This window comes from Panicum hallii, chromosome 5 (genome assembly GCF_002211085.1).
Source record: "Panicum hallii strain FIL2 chromosome 5, PHallii_v3.1, whole genome shotgun sequence".
Lineage (NCBI taxonomy): Eukaryota > Viridiplantae > Streptophyta > Magnoliopsida > Poales > Poaceae > Panicum > Panicum hallii.
In genome coordinates this window covers 19,959,319-19,979,046 of record NC_038046.1, presented here as the reverse complement: position 1 = coordinate 19,979,046, position 19,728 = coordinate 19,959,319, and the positions used below count along the sequence as shown (strand labels likewise).

General features: G+C 47.5%; 2 protein-coding genes across 2 annotated transcripts; both read left to right on the top strand.

The window, feature by feature from the left end:
• The first annotated feature begins 7,970 nt into the window (after nt 1-7,970).
• On the top strand, nt 7,971-9,005 carry LOC112893750 (probable glutathione S-transferase GSTU6). Its single transcript, XM_025961218.1, has 2 exons — nt 7,971-8,422; nt 8,501-9,005. Exons 1-2 carry the CDS (start codon nt 8,081-8,083, stop codon nt 8,879-8,881), a joined length of 723 nt encoding a protein of 240 aa, XP_025817003.1. The 5' UTR covers nt 7,971-8,080; the 3' UTR covers nt 8,882-9,005.
• A 7,764-nt stretch (nt 9,006-16,769) lies between these two features.
• Nucleotides 16,770-18,190, top strand: LOC112893751 (glutathione S-transferase U17-like). Its single transcript, XM_025961219.1, has 3 exons — nt 16,770-16,891; nt 16,993-17,555; nt 17,651-18,190. The coding sequence occupies exons 2-3, from the start codon at nt 17,223-17,225 to the stop codon at nt 18,023-18,025; spliced, it is 708 nt and encodes a 235-aa protein (XP_025817004.1). The 5' UTR covers nt 16,770-16,891; nt 16,993-17,222; the 3' UTR covers nt 18,026-18,190.
• Nucleotides 18,191-19,728: the final 1,538 nt, after the last annotated feature.

Here is a 19,728-nt window from a genome sequence, read left to right as displayed (position 1 = left end):
TGCGGCCACGAGTACTTCTCCTGAAGCATTTGGCACGCGAGTAGTCGAAGCGTATTGGATCGCCTCCTGATTGCAGTCGTCCGACTTCTTCAAGTCACCGCGGAGGGTGAGCACTCCACCGAGTCCTGGCATCTTAAGAAGCAGATAGACATAATGTGGCACTGCCATGAACTTGGCAAGTGCCGGACGACCCAGTATTGCATGATAAGAAGAGTCAAAAGTAGCCACTTCGAACTTGATAAATTCAGTACGATAATTCTCCCGCGTGCCGAAGGTGACTGGGAGGACCACCGTACCAAGCGGGTGCGCCGCATTACCTGGAACGATGCCGTAAAAGGGGGATTTGCTGGGAACCAGCATATCCTTGAAATCCAGGCCCATTTTCTTCAAGGTGCTGACGAAGATGAGATTGAGCCCGCTCCCGCCATCGATGAGGACCTTGGTAAGCTTGACCTCCGCCACCACAGGATCCAGGACCAAGGGGAACTTGCCGGGCTCGGAAAAGCTTGTCCACTGGTCATCGCGAGAGAACGAGATGGGGACCTTCGACCAACGGAGTGGTCGTGGTACCGCCGGCTCGACGGAAAAAATCTCTCGGAGGAGCAGCTTCTGATCCCGCCTGGAACAGAAATCTTCGTCCCCCCCGAAGATGACGTTGACCACCTTTGACGCATCCTGAAACTTCGGGTTGCGCCCGTGATCCTCCTGATCGTCATCCTCGGGTTCTTTGTCAGCAGGCTTCTTGTTCTTCTTTCCGCCCCCGGAGTTGCTGAAAGTCCTCCGAAGGTGGTAGCAGTCGATGGTGGCGTGGTTGGCGCCCGGGTGCCACGGGCACTTCTTCTGCAGGAGCTTCTCGAACTCCTCCTGAGTTGTCGACTTCTTGCCCCGCGAAGGACGATCGATAGCCGCGATGACATCATCTGGCTTTCATTTCCGGGCTGGCCCCGAAAAGTCCCGCTGGCCCTTGTCGCTGCGGTTGTCGTTTGGGCGCCGCAGATTGCCGTCTTGACGCCGTGGGAATCGCTCCCGCATCTTCTCCTCCTGCTCGGACCAATCGTGCATCATATCGCGAAGGCCCGCAACAGTTTTCGGCCTGTTCCGCCCGAAGTCCCTGTATATGCCCGGGTCGGTGATGCCGTTGTAGAAGTAGTCGATGATGTCCTCCTCCGAGATGTTCGCGATGGTGGCGCGAACATCAAATAAGCGACGCGTGTAGGACCGCAGGAGCTCGTTACGTTCTTGCTTGCACTAGGCAAGATCGTGTCGAGTACCTGCACGGGTAATCGCCCCCTGGAAATTGTCGATGAAGACCTTCTTAAGTCGTTCCCAGGAGTCGATGGAGTTGCTGCCGAGGCTCTCCAGCCAAGTGAGCGGTGCAGGATCCAAAGCCATCGGGAAGTAGACGACTTTGGTGATATTCGAGCCCCCTGCAACCTCAATGGCCGTGGAGTAACAACGGAGCCACTGCTGGGGAGCCTGCTTGCCATCGTACTTGGTGATGCCGATCGGCTTGAAGCCCTCTGGGTACTTGTAGCTGCTGAAACGAGTAGAGAAAGCAGGAAATCGATCGCTACAGTCAGTACCTTCAGCTTCGACCTCTTCGCGGGTCTTGCGCCTGGAGGAGATCACGGTGCGCGCGTCGCGGCCTTCATTGATGTGCTGGCGCAGATCCTCCGGAGGAGGTCGTCGACTGGCCTGTCGCAGATGACCCCCTTGCGGTGGCTGTTGCCTCCCGCCAGGGGCCTGGCTCCCACGTGCGTTGTCGTTGCTGATCTGGTGTTGAGGGCGACCACCAGCCGTTCGACTGCGAGCCTGGCTTCGACTCTCGTCCACGCGCTCTTCCCGGATGATGGACGCCGGATTGTGTTGATCCAGCTGGATCCAAGCCCTCTGCGCATAGAGGAGTGCTTGACGCACCTCCGGATCGTGGCTGCACTCGAGGATAGCCGTGACCCTGGCGATGTTGGCGACCGGAGTCCTGAAACCCCGCTCGCTGGCGGCGGCGAACTCGGGGTCGAGCTCACGATGCATAGATCGCCTTCGCTCGTTAGCTCTCCTCCGCCGGATTGTACGGGCCCTGTTCCTGGCCCTCCGCGCCTCACGATCAACGTCGTTCTTGTTACCGGCGTTGGCCGTGATCTCATCTTCAGAGATCGCTTCAAAGTTGCCGATGGGAAAGTCCCCACCGTCATCGCCTTCTTCGGCCATTAGCACCTGGCGGGAGGAAAGCTCATGAGAACTTGCGTCAACTAGCTCAGTCGACCCCTCCGCCGCAGTGGCCAGTGGCCTGCCCTCTTGGAAGGGCAATGGCTCGAGGTGAGCCACAAGCCGGCTCTCTGCCTCGAGTAGATTGGAAAACCTCACCCCCCCCCCTCCAATGCACAATGCGCCCCTTCGGCAAGGAGGTGGTTACCAAATTACCGGGACCAGAACAACCCGAAGCCCCCCGATACGCGGTGGCTTCAGGATTTCCATCCCGGAGTAGCAAGTCCAGATCTTTTTCCAACATGGAGAGGGATCCAGGTTCGCCAGCCTCCTGAAGATCAGTGGCCAATTCGCATGGATCGAGTTGAAACCGACCATGCAGATCCCTAGATTGGAACAAGTCCAAACCAGGGGAAGTTGTCGCAGCACCAGAAGAAGTCGAGCTTGGAGCAGATTTCTCCTCGATCTGTGCTGCAGAAGTATGGAGCGGCAAGTTGTCGAGTTCATCGACAAACTTGTCGAGGCCGCTGCGGGGATCCGCAGCGACAGTTTTCGGCATCATGTCGACGAGGAATCGCCGAAAGTTGCCCGCACCATCTACGATGCAAACCCACGAGCCAAAAACGAACGTCGTACCCTGAGAGGGAACTGACTTGATGAAGTTGAAAGATGCCATCGAGTTCGCCGGTGGATCTTCGATGCGCTCCCCTACCTGGCGCGCCAGCTGTCGGTGTTTAACCGGCTGCCCACCGAGGGATATACCCAAGGTGGTAAGTTTTGGGTGAGGAGACGCCGAGATCAGGAACTCGAAGGTGCAAGGAACACAAGATTTTAGATAGGTTCAGGCCGCACGGAGCGTAACACCCTACGTCCTGTATGGTGGTTTGTATTCCTTTTGGTGTTGAATGACCTAATGATCTTCTGTTTTGAGGGGGGTCCCTGACCTCCCTTATATATCTGAGAGGTCAGAGTTACAAAGATGCTAACCAACCCCCGTCGAGGGATCATACCAGAACACATCTCGAGTAGATCCTCTCCGTGTTGGTTAGCTCTATCTCCTATTTAAGCGAGATAAACAAGAGATAAGCAAAATGAATAAGAGATAAGACGGCCTTAATCTCTTAGACTATATAACGTGCCCAGCCCGGTGGCCCCGGGTCTGACAGGCGCAGGTCCCTCGAAGGAGGTCGAAGATTGACCTGTCGCGGGTGACCCCCTTGCGGTGGCTGTTGCCTCCCGCCAGGGGCCTGACTGCCCCGCGCATTGTCGTTGCTGATCTGGTGTCGAGGACGGCCGCCAGCCGTTCGGCTGTGAGCCTGACTTCGACTCTCGCCCACGCGCTCCTCCCTGATGGTAGGCGCCGGGTTGTGTTGATCCAACTGGATCCAAGCCCTCTGTGCGTAGAGGAGTGCTTGACGTACCTCCGGATCATGGCTGCGCTCAAGGATGGCCGTCACCCTGGCGATGTTGGCCACCGGAGTCCGAAAACCCCATTCGCTGACAGCGGCGAACTCAGGGTCAAGCTCGCGATGCATAGATCGCCTACGCTCATTAGCCCTCCTCTGCCGGATTGTGCGGGCCCTATTCCTGGCCCTCCGCGCCTCACGATCGGCATCGTTCTCGTCACCGACGTTGGCCGTGATCTCATCTTCGGAGATCACTTCAAAGTTGTCGATAGGAAAGTCCCCACCGTCCTCGCCCTCTTCGGCCATTAGCACCTGGCGGGAGGAAAGGTCATGAGAACTTTCGTCGACTAGTTCAGTCGACCCCTCCGCCGCGGTGGCCAATGGCCTGCCTTCTTGGAAGGGCAGTGGCTCGAGGTGAGCCACAAGCCGACCCTCTGCCTCGAGTAGACTGGAGTGCATCATGCCCCTCCAATGCACAATGCGCCCCTTCGGCAAGGAAGTGATCACCAAGCCACCGGGACCAAAACAACCCGAAGCCCCCCGACACGCGGTGGCTTCCGGAATTCCATCCTGGAGCAGCAGGTTCAGATCCTTCTCTAACGTGGAGAGGGACCAAAATGCGTTGGCCTCCTGAAGATCAGTGGCCAATTTGCATGGACCGAGTTGAGTTCGACCATGCAGATCCCTAGATTGGAACAAGTCCAAACCAGGAGGAGTTGTCACAACACCAAAAGAAGTCGAGCTTGGAACAGATTCCATCTCGATCTGTGCTGCTGAAGTATGGAGCGACAAGTAGTCGAGTTCGCCGATGAACTTGTCGAGGCCGCTGTGGGGATCCGCAGCGAAGGTTTTTGGCGTCATGTCGACGAGGAATCGTCGAAAGTTACCCGCACCATCTGCGATGCAAACCCACGAGCCAAAAACGAATGTCGTGCCCTGAGAGGGAACTGACTTGATGAAGTTGAAAGACGCCATCGAGCTCGTCGGTGGATCTTCGACGCGCTCCCCTACCTGGCGCGCCAGCTGTCGGTGTTTAACCAGCTGCCCACCGAGGGATATACCCAAGGTGGTAAGTTTTGGGTGAGGAGACGCCGAGATCAGGAACTCGAAGGTGCAAGGAACACAAGACTTAGATAGGTTCGGGCCGCACGGAGCGTAACACCCTACGTCCTGTTTGGTTTGTATTGCCTTTGGTGTGGAATGATCTAACGATGTTCTGTTTCGAGGAGGGTCCCTGACCTCCCTTATATATCTGAGAGGTCAGAGTTACAAAGATGCTAACCAACCTCCGCCAAGGGATCATACCAGAGCATATCTCGAGCAGATCCTCTCCGTGTTGGTTAGCTCTATCTCCTATTTAAACGGGATAAACAAGAGATAAAGGAAATGAATAAGAGATAAGACGGACTTAATCTCTTAGACTACATAACGTGCCCAGCTCGGTGGCCCCGGGTCTGACAGGTCCTACAGTCGCTTGTGGTGACCCTGTTCCACGAGTCGGAATGAAAGGCAAACCGTTGCTTCGGAACTATCATTGGATGTTCCAAGCGTGTGAGTTAGGTTTGCCTTGCAAGGTTTGGAAATTCGATTCAGAATCGTCCGTTTCTCACGGAGATTGAGACTGCTTATTCCTTCTGCCACATAGAGTAAGAACTGTAACTATTGTTGTAATAATCTTGATGAATGCTAATCTCTACCTTGCTTATCTAGTGTAGGTGCTTACCTAGAATGGCTAATCAAGTTAGAATTTGAAAGCTAAAATTTGAAAGTAGATCATACTCTTTGTTGCTTTTCAGCTGAAATTAAACCCAGAACCATTTCAAGCCTTCATGAGTCTAATTACGGGCTAAGTATACCCAATCCCGGTTAAGTCTTGCTGAGTATTAGTATACTCAATCTTGCTAATGAAATTTTCAGGTATAACCCTCGAGAACCCCACGGATATTCCTGCATGGCCAACTTCTGTTCCGTTTGGCTGGTCCGTGGAGTAGGATCCGTCCCCGGCTGGCAGTGACCCTCCTGAATGACACCAGGCTTTGGGCTGAGCACGGTGTCAACCGTCGTGACGAGCATAGTCGCGTGTTTATTTTTCTTCCGCTGTGAACTTGGACAAGCTGTATAGCTTGTCGTTTTAAACAATATTTGTATAAATTTTCCTTAAGTTTGAAACAGTTTGTAATAATGTTTAAGCTTCTGTAAATTAAAAATTGGTGAGCTGTTATGTGATTGTAAACTCGCCTTCATGCGAGGTAAACCTGCCTTGATCCTGTTGAACCGTGGTTGTATCGGGCGGAGACCCGACAGACCAATGGGTTGTTCCGTTTGAAGTGTGTTAAATTAGTATCGACTGTATAGCGATGACTAGCACACTTGAGCCGGAATAATTCAGGCGGTTCTACCACAAAGTTGATAAAGACGGTGAAGATGGTCCCACCGGGTGTGCCAGAATGTGTTGTCAGTCAAAACCCGCCGGCGAGCAGCGACAAGCAACACGAGGAGCCAGGAGGCTCCCGGGACTGCTGGTGGGCCCCGGTCCCTCGGTCAACGGCCCGATATCCGGCACACGTCCTGGCTTCTGGGTTGCTAGGTGTGCCATACCTGATCAGGAAGGTGTTATATGTTAGTTTCCTGCATGCACAGACACGTATAAACATTAGTCCGAGCCGTGATCGGCTCATCGGATGATTTCCGGTATCGGCTGTAAAGAGCCGATAGTGTTCAGTACCGGTTCGGATCTATAAATATAACAAATACATCCAACGGTGATATGAATCTTGCCCCATAAACATCAAGCTAATCCAATCTACGACGATTAAAGCTTTCACTACGTAATCGGAACATCCTACACATAATTGAGCCTAACAGATACAAAAGGTAACAAAACAACAACCTAAAAAGAGGCCTAAAAACCAACCAAAAGCCGATTCCCGGAACAATCCCTTTTTAAGCTGTTACAAAATACCCAAAATACCGCCAGAATATTCAATCCGTTTGAAGGGCCTAATCATGCAAATATTAAACTAAATCCTCGATTGACGAAGACTAACCATAACAGATTGGATCTACTAAACAAGAACGGACCAAAGCGCTGCCCTTACACCCGAAATCGAATACAGGGGCAGCCGAACGTTTACAAGTAACAAGCAACGCACAATTAAAGCATGGAAGACCCAATGCTACTCTATAAATGCTAACATAACTAGTGTTACTCGGCATCAACAAAGCTTCAGAACGAGAAACACGAAAAGTAGATGAGCAAGAATGATGCTGCCCCGATCACGCAGCACGTGATCGGGGCCGCACGGCGCTTACCCGAAAAACTCTAGAACAGGGCTGGCGATGCGCTGAGAGTTATTGGTGAATGATTGATTCGATTCCTTTATTGTTTATCCAGGGTACATATAGTCCATAGACTTGCCTTCCCTAACCAATCCTAACTAAACACGACACGAATCTTAACTATCTCTATCTAAACTATTTAAACACACATGCCTATCTAGATATATGGCCAACCTTGGCCTCAAACACCTGCATAAGGTCCGATTTGCAAGTCCACTATGACTACCTTCGAGTCCATCTTGCTCCTCGGCCCACCTTTCTGGCCCACCTGAATTATGGCGATAACAGGCGCGGGCGCGATAAGGCAGGCAAACAAAACGTGGAGAGGCAGCTACTTAGGGCACCGCTATTTTCGTCGGCCTGATTTGAGCTGACCAAATTAGACGTATTTTCATCAGCCTCAGCTAAGCCGACGAAAATGTAAACTTTGTTTCGTCGGCCCGGGCCAGGCCGATGAAAATATAGACTTTGTTTCATCGGCCCGGGCCAGGCCAACGAAAATACGTCTAATTTCGTTAGCTTACAAAGCCGACGAACTAATTTGCTAATTTTCATCGGCTTGCCTTAGACCGACGAAATTAGAGGTGGCCCACAAAATTGAGCTGCTTTGGTGCAGCGGATGTCAATATTTGTGCACCGGTGGAATCGGCTATATCTTACTTACCACCGCCAATGGTTACCAAATAAAATTCAATTTATGTGGCTTGCGAACATGATGTAGACTTTTTGTGGCCGTGGGTACACGAAAAATTCAGATGGATTTTGTGAAAACGTTTCAAACCTCTACCATCCATCATCCCTCCGACGTTGTATGTGTGGTCCTCTCGAAGATAGGTACAACCCAACCGCCCAATGGTCGATCTGCGAGACAGCTGACGACGTAGATTGGCATGAGCCACACCAATGGTCGATCCGCCAGATTTTGCTGTGCCCGACCTGGGAAAAAACCATATTCACATGTGCATGTCACGGGGGTCGGAGATTTTTCCGCGACATTTTGTCCAAGCCTAACGACGCGCGTAGCTACACATACACATACGCAAGCCCGAAGCCAGACCGCGAGGCCACCACTACTCGCGCGGACAGCACACTGCACACGCACGCAGGCCACCGCCACGAGCACGGCGAGGATGGCCGCGGCCGGGGCCGGAGGAGAGGACGGGCAGCTGAAGGTGCTGGGTGCGTGGCCGAGCCCGTTCGTGAACCGCGTGCGCATGGCGCTGCACCTCAAGGGCCTGGAGTACGAGAACGTGGAGGAGGACCTCGCCGACAAGAGCGAGCTGCTCCTCGCCTCCAACCCCGTCCACAAGAAGGTCCCGGTCCTCCTCCACGGCGGCAAGCCGGTGTGCGAGTCCCTCCTCATCTTGGAGTACCTCGACGACGCCTTCCCCGGCGCCGGCCCGGCCGTCCTCCCCGCCGACCCCTACGACCGCGCCGTCGCCCGCTTCTGGGCCGCCTACGTCGACGGCAAGGTAAGTACACGCGTACTAGAGCATATAGTATCTTCTATATTACACGGAAAAATGGTGATTAATTGATGGGAAGAGCAGTTGCACGGCGCGATGGTTGCGGCGCTGCTGGGGGCAACGGAGGAGGCGAGGGCGGCGGCGACGGCGGACGCGTTTGCGGCGCTGGACGCGCTGGAGGGCGCGTTGGCGGAGCGCTCCGGCGGGAAGGGATTCTTCGCCGGCGACGCGCCCGGGTACCTGGACGTCGCGCTGGGGGGATTCATCGGCTGGCTGCGCGCGTGGGACAGGATCGCCGGCGGCATCAAGCTCCTGGACGCCGGCCGGGTCCCGCTCCTCGACGCGTGGGCGGAACGCTTTGCCGCGCTCGACGCCGCCAAGGGGGTCATCCCGGACCCGGAGCCCATCGCCGAGTTCGCCAAGGTGCTGCAGGCACGGTCCGCGGCTGCTGCTGCGAGCAGTTGATACCCACGAGTGATCGTGAACGCGGTTGCAGCTGCACCACATATTAAAGATTGAGTAATCTGTTCGTGTACCCACCGTGTTTCTTTTTCTAAATAATACTTCTCATTGCCCCTTTCAAACCGTAGATCGTTTTGCCAAATCTAAATACATAATTTTTATTATAAATTATATATCTACATATAGCGTATAACTACGTGTATAATAAAATTTATATATCTAGATTTGCCAAAACGACCTGCAATTTGGAACGGAGATAGTAAAAGCATTTGAAGAAAAAACTTTATTTAAATATTATTTTAGGATCAATTTCTTGCAGTATATTTTCGAAACGAGAATATCTCATCAGATTTTATTGAAAGCAAATAAGTTTAATCCGGTAATACTGATATGCTTGACCATATTACATAAGTTCTTAAGAACTAACACTACATAAAGGAAGTTGGAGGCAAGCATTAGAATTTAGAAATGAAGACATCCGATATTAGGTTGCCACTCGCATTGGAATTACTCGTCCACCTCACTATCTTCTCAATGGCCTTTGGTCCTTTTCGTCAAGCAGAGATCGCCACTTGTGCACAAATAACACACCAAGAAACACCACTTCAAATGGGTTATTCACAAACTTCTTATCAATAGCCATCTTGTTTCGAGTCCTTCAAAGCCACATGCCACACTTGCAAACATGAATATACTAAACCTTGGTGAAGGATTGAATCTAGAAGAGATCCAGATATACCCCAAAGATCATTTCTAGAAGAGGGGGAACCATCACACCCAAAAGTATCTCTAAAACAACACCATACACATATAGATGATAGAACAGCCAAAGAAAATTGGATCCACAGTTCTGGCTGCCTGCACAAACCACACAAATAACTTTCTTTCTAACCCCTATTCTTAAGAACAATAGTTGTTGGTAGCTTGTTATGAGTCATTTTCCAGAAGAAATTCTGGTATTGAGGGGAAGCTTGCATTTCTAAATGCATTTAGCTTCCTTGCTGACCATACATCCAAACGTTAGAAATCCATAGAGGGATGTGGTGGTATACTTCTTAGTCTTATCAAGCCTCCGAATCATCTCATCTATCTGCAATACATCTAGCAGCATCCCTTGCAGCAAGTCCATCAGATTATGCCACTCCTGCATATCTGGAGCAATGAATGTTCTTCTGAAAATTTCTTGCAGTGTATTAACACTTGCTAAAAAAAAGAACCAATTGTATTAAGCGGATCTATAAAATATGAATCTACACCTAACTTTCACGACTAGAATCCAATGCCCTTCCCTACACCTTTTCTCTTCCCGAGGAAAATTTAGGGTAACCTTCGGATTAATTTCTTTCACTACAGTGCTATTTCAAAATCATATGGAAACCTAACTTTCCCTACAAACATAGGTGACGAGGTGGTATGTCTTACTTAGAGCATCTCCAACCATGAGTCCTATATTCGAGTCCTATAATTTGTATTAGGGACATATTTGATGTGTTTAGGGCCAAAAAACAGCTTATACTCCAATAGCGGGGTCTCAAATCATGTCATTTACAACTAATTGGGGAAAGATTGGAGCGGAGGCATTGGGGAAAGAAGTCTCTGTCAGTTAGATTTCGTGGCAAAAGGGAGATAGTACCCAACCAATTGAGTCCTATATCTAGGACCCGGGAGACTGAGTCCTAAATTGATTTGTTAGTTTTTTATAAAATAGAACTCCTGTTGGAGGCTATTTTTTTCTGTTAAGCCCTATATTTCAAGATAGGACCCAATTTAGGACTCCTGTTGGAGATGCTCTTAGAACAATACTAAATTATAGGGATACAAATCTTAACGTGAGGGCTAAAAATTAAAATCTGAGTGCAGTATCTCATCCTATCTTGGTTGGCCCCCAAAACCCTTATCGTCTCGCCTTCCTTCTCTTTCCTCGTCCACATACCTCTCATTGTTTAATCCATTCCCTCACTCTATCTTCTACTTCCTCAGATCCACTTCCTGGTTCACAATGAGCAACGGAGTAGTGCAGTCACCGACGAGTAGGCAACGGGGCGTTACGACGAGTGAGTGTATCTCTAGCTTCAGATCTAAAATTTCTTAAAGCTACAAATAACAAGTTTTTAAGAAATCTTGGATCAGACCTGTGACAGTTCATGTACTGGTAAGCTAGGCACATTATTTGTTAGTGTGAAATATGTACTTGTTAGTGTAAAGCTTGTGTGTGTTTATGTGAAGCTTTTAGAAAAACTTAAATGCATGTAATAAGGGGTATTTTTATAATTACGGAAAAACTAGTGTTGTTTTTGCAAAATGTATTTGGATGGAGGTAACTTCAAAATAGGTGAAGGGTGATTTTGCAAACATATTGTTCTTACTTTACCCCCTGTAAAAAAAATGTATTTATGTTGAATTGTGTGAAAATTTGGGCAAAATCATGAAAATAAGGGTATTTATGTAATTTTACACAAGTACAAGTCCTTTTATGCAAGTAGTTGAATTGTAAAAGTAACTTTCAAAGTTACTAAGGGCTAAAGTGTAAAAAGGTGCAAGTCATCATGACATGTCATAAATGATTGAGTCATCATGACATGTCATAAATACTTGAGTCATCCTATCATAAATGCTTGAGTCATCATGACATGTCATAAATACTTGCAATTAGGTCCAAAGTTATAAGAAATTTACCTCAGTAAGGATGAAATCTATTCAAATACCACTTTTGTTCAAAATTTAAAATGTAAACCTGTATACTTTGAGTTTTTGACCTTGAACCCTAAAGCAATGTTGTAGGATTTGAAAAACTCTCCAAATTCTATTTTGGGCATTTCCTCATTAGGGTTTTAGATTAATAAGAAATTTTACTTTACCGAGAGGTCCCTGTATCTTCTGAAATTGTGCACAGGGCCTTGGGAAAATTCCCTTTCTTCTTCCTCTTTGTTTTCTCTCTGCTCTGTCGCCACCGCTGTCGCCTGTGCCGTGCCCTTATCCTCCTCCTCCTCCTCCTATTTAAGCCTGCAAACAAGCTCTTTGCTCCCTTGCTCTCGCCCTCCTCTTCCTTTCCTTCCTTCTTCTGCTTCTTCGAACAGAACCACCGCATGCCATGGCCGCCACCGCCCCTGTTCACCATGGGCAGCCATCATCAGCCCCTCCTCCGGCCACCCCGGCTTCAATCGAGCCAATCCAAAGGTAGCTCTCGTGTCCCTCATGCTTCCCCACCTCTCCCTCGCCGCCGGAAAGCACCCCATCGCCGGAATCGTGCTCCCTGAATTTTCTCTGTTCCAAAAAATCGCGACTAGGGACTCCACACAACAATAGGAAGAATTCCAGGGGCCTATCTGCATAACCCATGACTCATATGAATAGTGTCGTGCTGGACCTTCTTGAAATTTCTAGCTGAAACTTTGGAAAATCGTAGTAAATCATAGAAAAATCAGAAAAATGTCAAACCAATTGGGTTTTAATCCTTGGATTAAATACTGCAACTTTTGTGTCATGATCATGAGATGAATCTGTGCATTTTGTGCCGTGATTTAATTAGTAGAAAATGGATGCTTTAATTAGATCTTTTGATTCACAGCTGTGCTATAGCTGAACTTTGGAACATAAATTGTGCATGTCTTGAATAGCTCTGTGTAAAATTTGCAGGGCCAGATCCATTGTTTAGCTATGATGTTTGAGTATTTTTGATGTATGTTGATGAAAACCTCATAAATTAATTCCAGATGTATCTGTCCATGTTTGTAGCTTAAAATTTAACCATAGTATTCTTTCAACATGTTTAGTTCATGATAAAATTTTGAGAGTCAGAAACCTAGTGTAACTGAAGTTATGAATATAGCCTTAGATTCAAAGGAAATTCATGAACAATAGTTCTAGTTCATGAATAATTATGATAATATGCTGGAATATTACTCTTGTATAGTAGAACATATCCATAAATTTTGAACCCGAGGTCTAGTATAGAACTACAGTTATAAATGTATCTTAATCATTTAATGTGTGTTCTTGTTTAATTTTGTGGCATAGTTCCTATTTAAATAAAATCCTAATAAATTTACAGTAAATGTAATTAGAATAAAGCAATGTTTATTAATTTTATAGCCTTAGTTTTAAAGTGCATTGCTCTATAAAATTCATTTAAGTTTTACATGTTGTTTATTTAAATCATTTATTTTGATTAATCTATTGCATAAAGATGTTAAGTGTAATTAGTTTGTTTGCTTAAGATAACCAAGTATACTACCTAATGTATTTAGTTTAGATGTTTAGGGTAATCAACCCTATTACCTAATGTAACCAAACAATTTAGATAATACCCGATAAATGAATGCCCAGTAAAAGAGTGAATAACATGTTTGATAAATAGAATGTCTTTCGTGTTGCATTGTTGATAAGTTTGGTAGTGTTAGCTCATATTTTTGTGATAGAGATGTGTGATGTTTAGTTAATCCTTTCACACGAGTGCTCATGTCCCTGCCATCAAGACATTGTCCTTGTCTTGATTGCCGTCTCCTTAAGGTCCTTTTTTTATAAGGATCCTTGTTAGTTCGTGTGTATCTGCTGCTTAGCTAATACATCTCTGTAGCTATGCTTCAGCATCGGCTCTTAGCTCAGCCGCTAAGCATCCGTTTCAATTGAATCTATGATGTTTCATTGTAATGGCTGTCAGCCGATGCAATTCATTTGATATGCTTCTACCATCGGCTGGTTAGCCGATACGGTTGTTATCTTTCTAATATCGGCTACTGCTGATACAATTCTTTTGTTCTGTCCTACATCGGCTGCACATAGTCGATGTATCGGAGATGCACACACGATCTTAGGGTTCTTGCTATCGGCCGACCCAAGCCGATTCTAGTTATTTTCCATATTGGTCAAATATGGCCGATCAATCCTTAGTTTTTCCATCCTTATCCGCACACTTCTATCATCCGATTTATCGGCTAGAAAATCGGCTATATACCTATCGGTCACATACCCTCAACCACACTCCAATCGGCTGCACATCTGTAAAACATATCCTCATCGGCACAAGCCCATCAGCTACATCCTTTTCAGTCTAATTCCGCACTTGTGGTCTCATCAGCCTAGTCCGATATTAGTGTTCTGTTCCACCTAGTTCTTGTAACAGGTCTGATTTAGATGAACCCATCGGCTGTACGTCAATTGATTATTGTACTGACATAATCAAGTCGATACAACCACACCTAGTTATCTAGAATAACACTTAAGCACATCTTAGTTAGGTACAGTTATTACAGAGTAGGACAATCAGCTACACGACTGATATGACCCAGTAAATATAGGAGAACATTAAAGGTGAAAACCAGCTACACAGCCGACCCACCAATCGGCTAAATATGCCAAGACACACACCATATGGATGCATAGTTTGACTAGTCTACCAATACACCATTGGCTAGTTACTCGTACTAATCGACTAGCATGCCGATTCACAGATCGACTAGAACACGTACACAAATCGGCTCAGCCGATGTTCACACAATCAACTAGTTTTGTTAAAGCATAGATCGGCTATGCCGATACGTACGCGATCGGCTAGGTACGCCGATACTCACACAGATCATTTAAGACACAGGTGCTTTAGGAAACACCCCTCTGCTAAAGTAATCAATGCTTTCATCAATCGATCAGTAAACCGATGCACCTATTAATCGGCTACACAGGCCAAAGTACACAACCCTAGATCAGTAAGATAGCACAGTAGACACGCCTTTATTAGGCACGACCAAAGCACATCAATCGGCTAAACCTAATGCACCCTCGTCAACTAAGGCAAGCCGATACACCAACCATCAGTTAGGCAAAAACATGCTGATAACTAGATTTAATCAGCAAGATCCTTCCTTGTTCTATCCTTGAAACACTGTACCTTTAATATTCCTACCTCTATCAGCCGTTTTTGACCTTAGGTGAAACCAAATCAGTTAATCTCTTCTGCTCATATACAGAAACTACTCATGCCGATTTCTCTTCTAAACAGAAATCAGCAGATTTCCTAATGCTGTGTAGATAGCTCCCTCCTTTGCCAATTCTATCAGCTGAACCCAGTTGTTTTCAATCAACTCTGTTGTAACCTTCAACAAATAGCCGATTTTAATCAGTTGTCCAACTAAAGCTCTACCCAAGTTAGTTTCCGATCTTTTTGATTGTTATGTGAGTTGTATGTTAAATGAGTGTTGGATTGCAACATTATCGTGAAGTAAAATAGCTTTATGTGCATACTTTAAATATAATGTTGCATTGCATGTAGATACGACTACTTTCGCGGACGATACTTATGAGATCTCCTAGGAGTCTGCAGAGGATGTTTCTGAAGACCAAGTGAATATCACCAAGGGATTATCTGAAGCTCTGAACCAAACTTCGGAAGATAATAATACTAACATCCCTGACTCTAGCCCCACCAGTAAAGGCAAGCTCCGGTGCATAACCCAATATTTCAATTTACTATAATTTTATACTTATATATTATATCTTGCATTAAGTGTAGGAATTAACCTTAGATGCATTGATACTAGGAACCTATGTATTGTACCTGAGTCCTTATCGCATAGATGCTCTGCTAATAGGACCGGTAGAAATCGAGTGATTTCCTGTCACTCGCGCGATATAGAAATTGGTTGTCTATAATTCTACCATCACTATAAGGATGATGGACAGGGTTATGTGCAGTATCATGGAAAGGAATGATACCCCGTCTGTGTTGACAAATTGGTTAAGGTCGCGGTGTGTGGTGATCGGGGTTAAGCGTTTGAAAGTACTAACCACATGCCGTGAGTTATGGGTAAGCGGTAAGCCTAGTAACCGATCGGCCCGTCAAGTGGACATACCTCCCACCACCCGTAATTTGGTTTTTCTCACGCACCGACGTGCGGGAGTACGTTTCGCGCAGCGGACAGGAGTAAGGTCATGTAGTCGCGCTACAGACGTATGTCCTGCATAATTGGTGTGCGTACGGTCCTACAGTCGCTTGTGGTGGCCCTATTCCACAACCTGGAATGAAAGGCAAACGGTTACTTCGGAACGACCTTTTGGTGTTCCAAGCATGTGAGTTAGGTTTATCCTTGCAAGGTTGGAAATTCGATTCAGAATCGTCCGTTTCTCGCGGAGATTGAGACTGCTTGATCCCTTTGTCACACAGAGTAACAAGAGCAACTATATGATGAGTAATGCTGATGTTTGTTATAATAAGTTCTACCATGCTTGAATAGCTATACTTGCTTACCTAGAATGGATAATCAATTAGAATCTGAAAGCTAAAAGTTGAAATTAAGGATCTACTCTTTGTTGCTTTTCAGCTGAAACTAAACCCAGAACCATTATAAGCCTTCATAAGTCTAGTTACATGGCTAAATATACCATGAGACGGGTAAGCCTTGCTGAGTATTAGTATACTCAGCCTTGCTAGTTATATGTTTTCAGGTAATGTCTTTGAAGACCCTACTCTTCCCCTGTCTTGGCCCTGTGCTCTTCCAGATGGTTGGTCCGTGGAATGGGATCCGTCCCCGGCCAACACTGATGATACCAAGTGATGTCGTGCCCGGGCTTAGCATGACATTCATCTTGACGACGTGCTGTAAATCGTCACGTTTGTTTTCCGCTGCCAAGAACCTTAACTTTAACGGTTTGTAATAATTTTACTAAATGTGGAACTTAGTACTACTTTTGGAAACTCTTGTAATGTAATTCCCTGTGATATAAAATATGCTGGTGACTGTATCTCTGGACTCACCTTCGTGTGAGGTAACCTTATTCGATCCCGGAAGTTAAGTGGTTTCATCGGGACTCTACCCGACAGGTCAAGAGGTTACACCGTTTGAAGTACGTTGGAGCCCTTGAGAGAGGCCGGTGTAATTCAGGTTGGTTCTGCCACACGACCCCTGCCAAGCACCACTTCATTTCTCCCCGGCCGGTTAAATGCTACAGCAAGCAGTAATGTTGATCCAACCAAGTCATCCGAGTCGAATGCGACGGTTTGGGGCCCCTCCTAATTCAAGAGTAGTGTACCTTTCTCTGCATCTACTCCTCCGCGGCAGATGATGCTGAGCCGCTCGCTGCTACCACCCACAGTCACATGCTCACAGCACTACTACATGCAGCACAGCAGCAGGTAGCCAGGTAGTAGCTGATCAAGCGAGGCCACGCAGGCGGCAGGCCATCCAACAACCCTCACGGCTCTCGAGTTCCTGGTGTCTACAGTCCACTGCTCCAACACGTCCATTGACATGTGACCAGAAGGCCCGACCACGAGCTCACGACGCACGCACCAACCACCTACCGCACGCTCGCGTCGCGATCCAACAACCCGCCGCCTCCCCAGACCCCAGCCATGGCGTCGGCCGCCGCCGCCCCCGACGTGCGCGTGGTCGGCGGGTGGGCGAGCCCGTTCGTGATGCGCGTGTGCGTCGCGCTCAGGCTCAAGGGCGTCGCCTGCGAGTTCCTGCAGGAGGAGCTGGGCAAGAAGAGCGGCCTGCTGCTCGCGTCAAACCCCGTGCACAAGAAGATGCCCGTGCTCCTTCACGGCGGCCGCCCCGTCTGCGAGTCCCTCGTCATCGTGCAGTACGTTGACGAGGCCTTCGCCGGCGCCGGGCCGCGGATCCTCCCCGCCGACCCCTACGACCGCGCCGTCCACCGCTTCTGGGCCGAGTACGCCGACGCCAAGGTGCGTGTACCATAGCACACGGATCCGCAGCCAATTAATTCAAGAGGGAAATCGAATGCTCGATCTCTGTGACCGATCCAATTGAACTTGCGCAGCTCCCGACGGCGCTCCGGACGTTGAGGGGCATGATCGACGGCGATAAGGCCGAGGCGGCGGAGCTGGTGGCCTCGGCGCTCGGGCAGCTCGAGGAGGCCTTCGCGGGGTGCAGCAAGGGGCGGCGCTTCTTTGCCGGCGATGACGTCGGGTTCTTGGACATCGTCCTCGGGTCGTACGTCGGGTGGTTCCGGGCGGCGGAGCAGATCACCGGGCAGCCGGTCCTCGACGAGTCCAGGACGCCCCGGCTGGCGGCGTGGGCAACGCGGTTCTGCGCCCACGAGGCCGTCAGCGACGTGATGCCCGACGCCGGCAGCCTCGTCGAGTTCGGTGAGGCGCTCCGCGCGGCGCTAGCGGCCAGTGCTTCACGGCCGTAACGGCGGCGATGCAGCGAGGTCTCGGCCGGGAACGTCTTGCTGTGTCTTGCCAATTGACATCTCTGAATAAGTTCATCAGCGTGCTCTGACCATTGAGCTTGTTGTTGGCAGCGGCTAGAGACTAATGGCGCAATTTGGCACTAAATTTAGAAATTTTTTGGATGGGAACATAGAGGTTTGTGGTAAACAATTCGAGATCGGTTGTCCTGCGAAATTCTTATACGTGCCAAACGAAGCCAATACTCAGCAATAAAAAATGAATGAAGAACGTAAGCTTCCTCCATTATATAAAAAATTAAGAATACATGGAAACTAGTAGATTGCACAGCATAGACATCTACAAAAACATGTGAGATTTCTGTGATGGAGATAGTTGTCTTGTATTAGTGTTTGTTTTTTCACATATCTCAACAAAGCGAGATGCTTTTGTGATAGAGAGGTGAAATCAAGCAAAAAATTGTTGCAGAAGTGTTCGATAACTTGAAATCAAGGAAAACTTATTCAATTTTAGTCAAATTCTTAGAAAGCATATAAAACGCCCATTTGTCTTTCCCTTTAATGTCACACCCGGTTTTTAAAGGATAAAACCGAATGTATAACTATCTGTATGCCAGGACAAACTTCCATACATATAGTGATTTCATTAGTGAATAATCAGCAACAGTATCACGAAAAGAGAATTAAAAGACTATAAAAGATTATCAGAGATATACAGCTTATCCTGGAAACGAAGACTCCAAACTTCATAGGCAATCGACCGGATGTTGCGCAGGCCTAGAACTCAGCATCATCTTCAAAAGACTTCACATCACTTTCTCCTCTGAGCAGCAATTATAACAAGCGTGAGTACACTTATAGTTGGTACTCAGCAAGTGTTAGAAATTATATGACATGAAGGCTAAAAGCAAGAAAAGGCTGACTGGCTTACTGCGATAAGCAATTTTAGTTGGTCAAGTTTTATTAGCACCTGATTACTAAGGTATAAGTTCATACAAAAACCCACATTTAAAGAAATTGGAGAGATACAGCATGACCATAACCATAACTATAACCATAAACATGGTCCACAATAACCATAACCATAAACATGGTCCACGATTTAATTCATCTTCAAGTTCAATTAATCATGTGAGGGTCCAAGCTGCTCTTAACTGTGAGCACGGCTGATATATCAGTTTTCACTCTGCAGAGGTTGTACACTTTACCCACAATTCGTGTCTCCCGATTTGCCTGAGGTAGCTAGCCTCTTGAACACTTCCGAGGTGAGTGGCAATGGATTCACTATGATACCTTTACAAAGATTCCCTAACTTATGACAATCCGCTAAGGTTTCAAGTCAAAACGGTCATAACTCTCCCTAATGAGACCCTCAAGAGGACCGAGCTATACCCCGACGATGCAACCCCTCTTACCCTTTCGGTAAGATTATCATAAACTAGAGTCTCTAATTAATTAGCCAAGACCAGAGCCATATAGTATTGTGGTTGCACTGTTTTTCTAGGTGGTTCTCCATGTTCCGATTAAAACATATGATCTTGTGATCAACAACACAAAGAGCATGAACATGGATAAAACAGGTGTAGTATCATCATTATCATCATCATGGTTATATATTATTCCCAAACCGGAACCAGTTATAGCAAATAAGCAATAACTACCCAACATTAAATGTAAAACCCAGATTGACAAGGAATGATCATAAA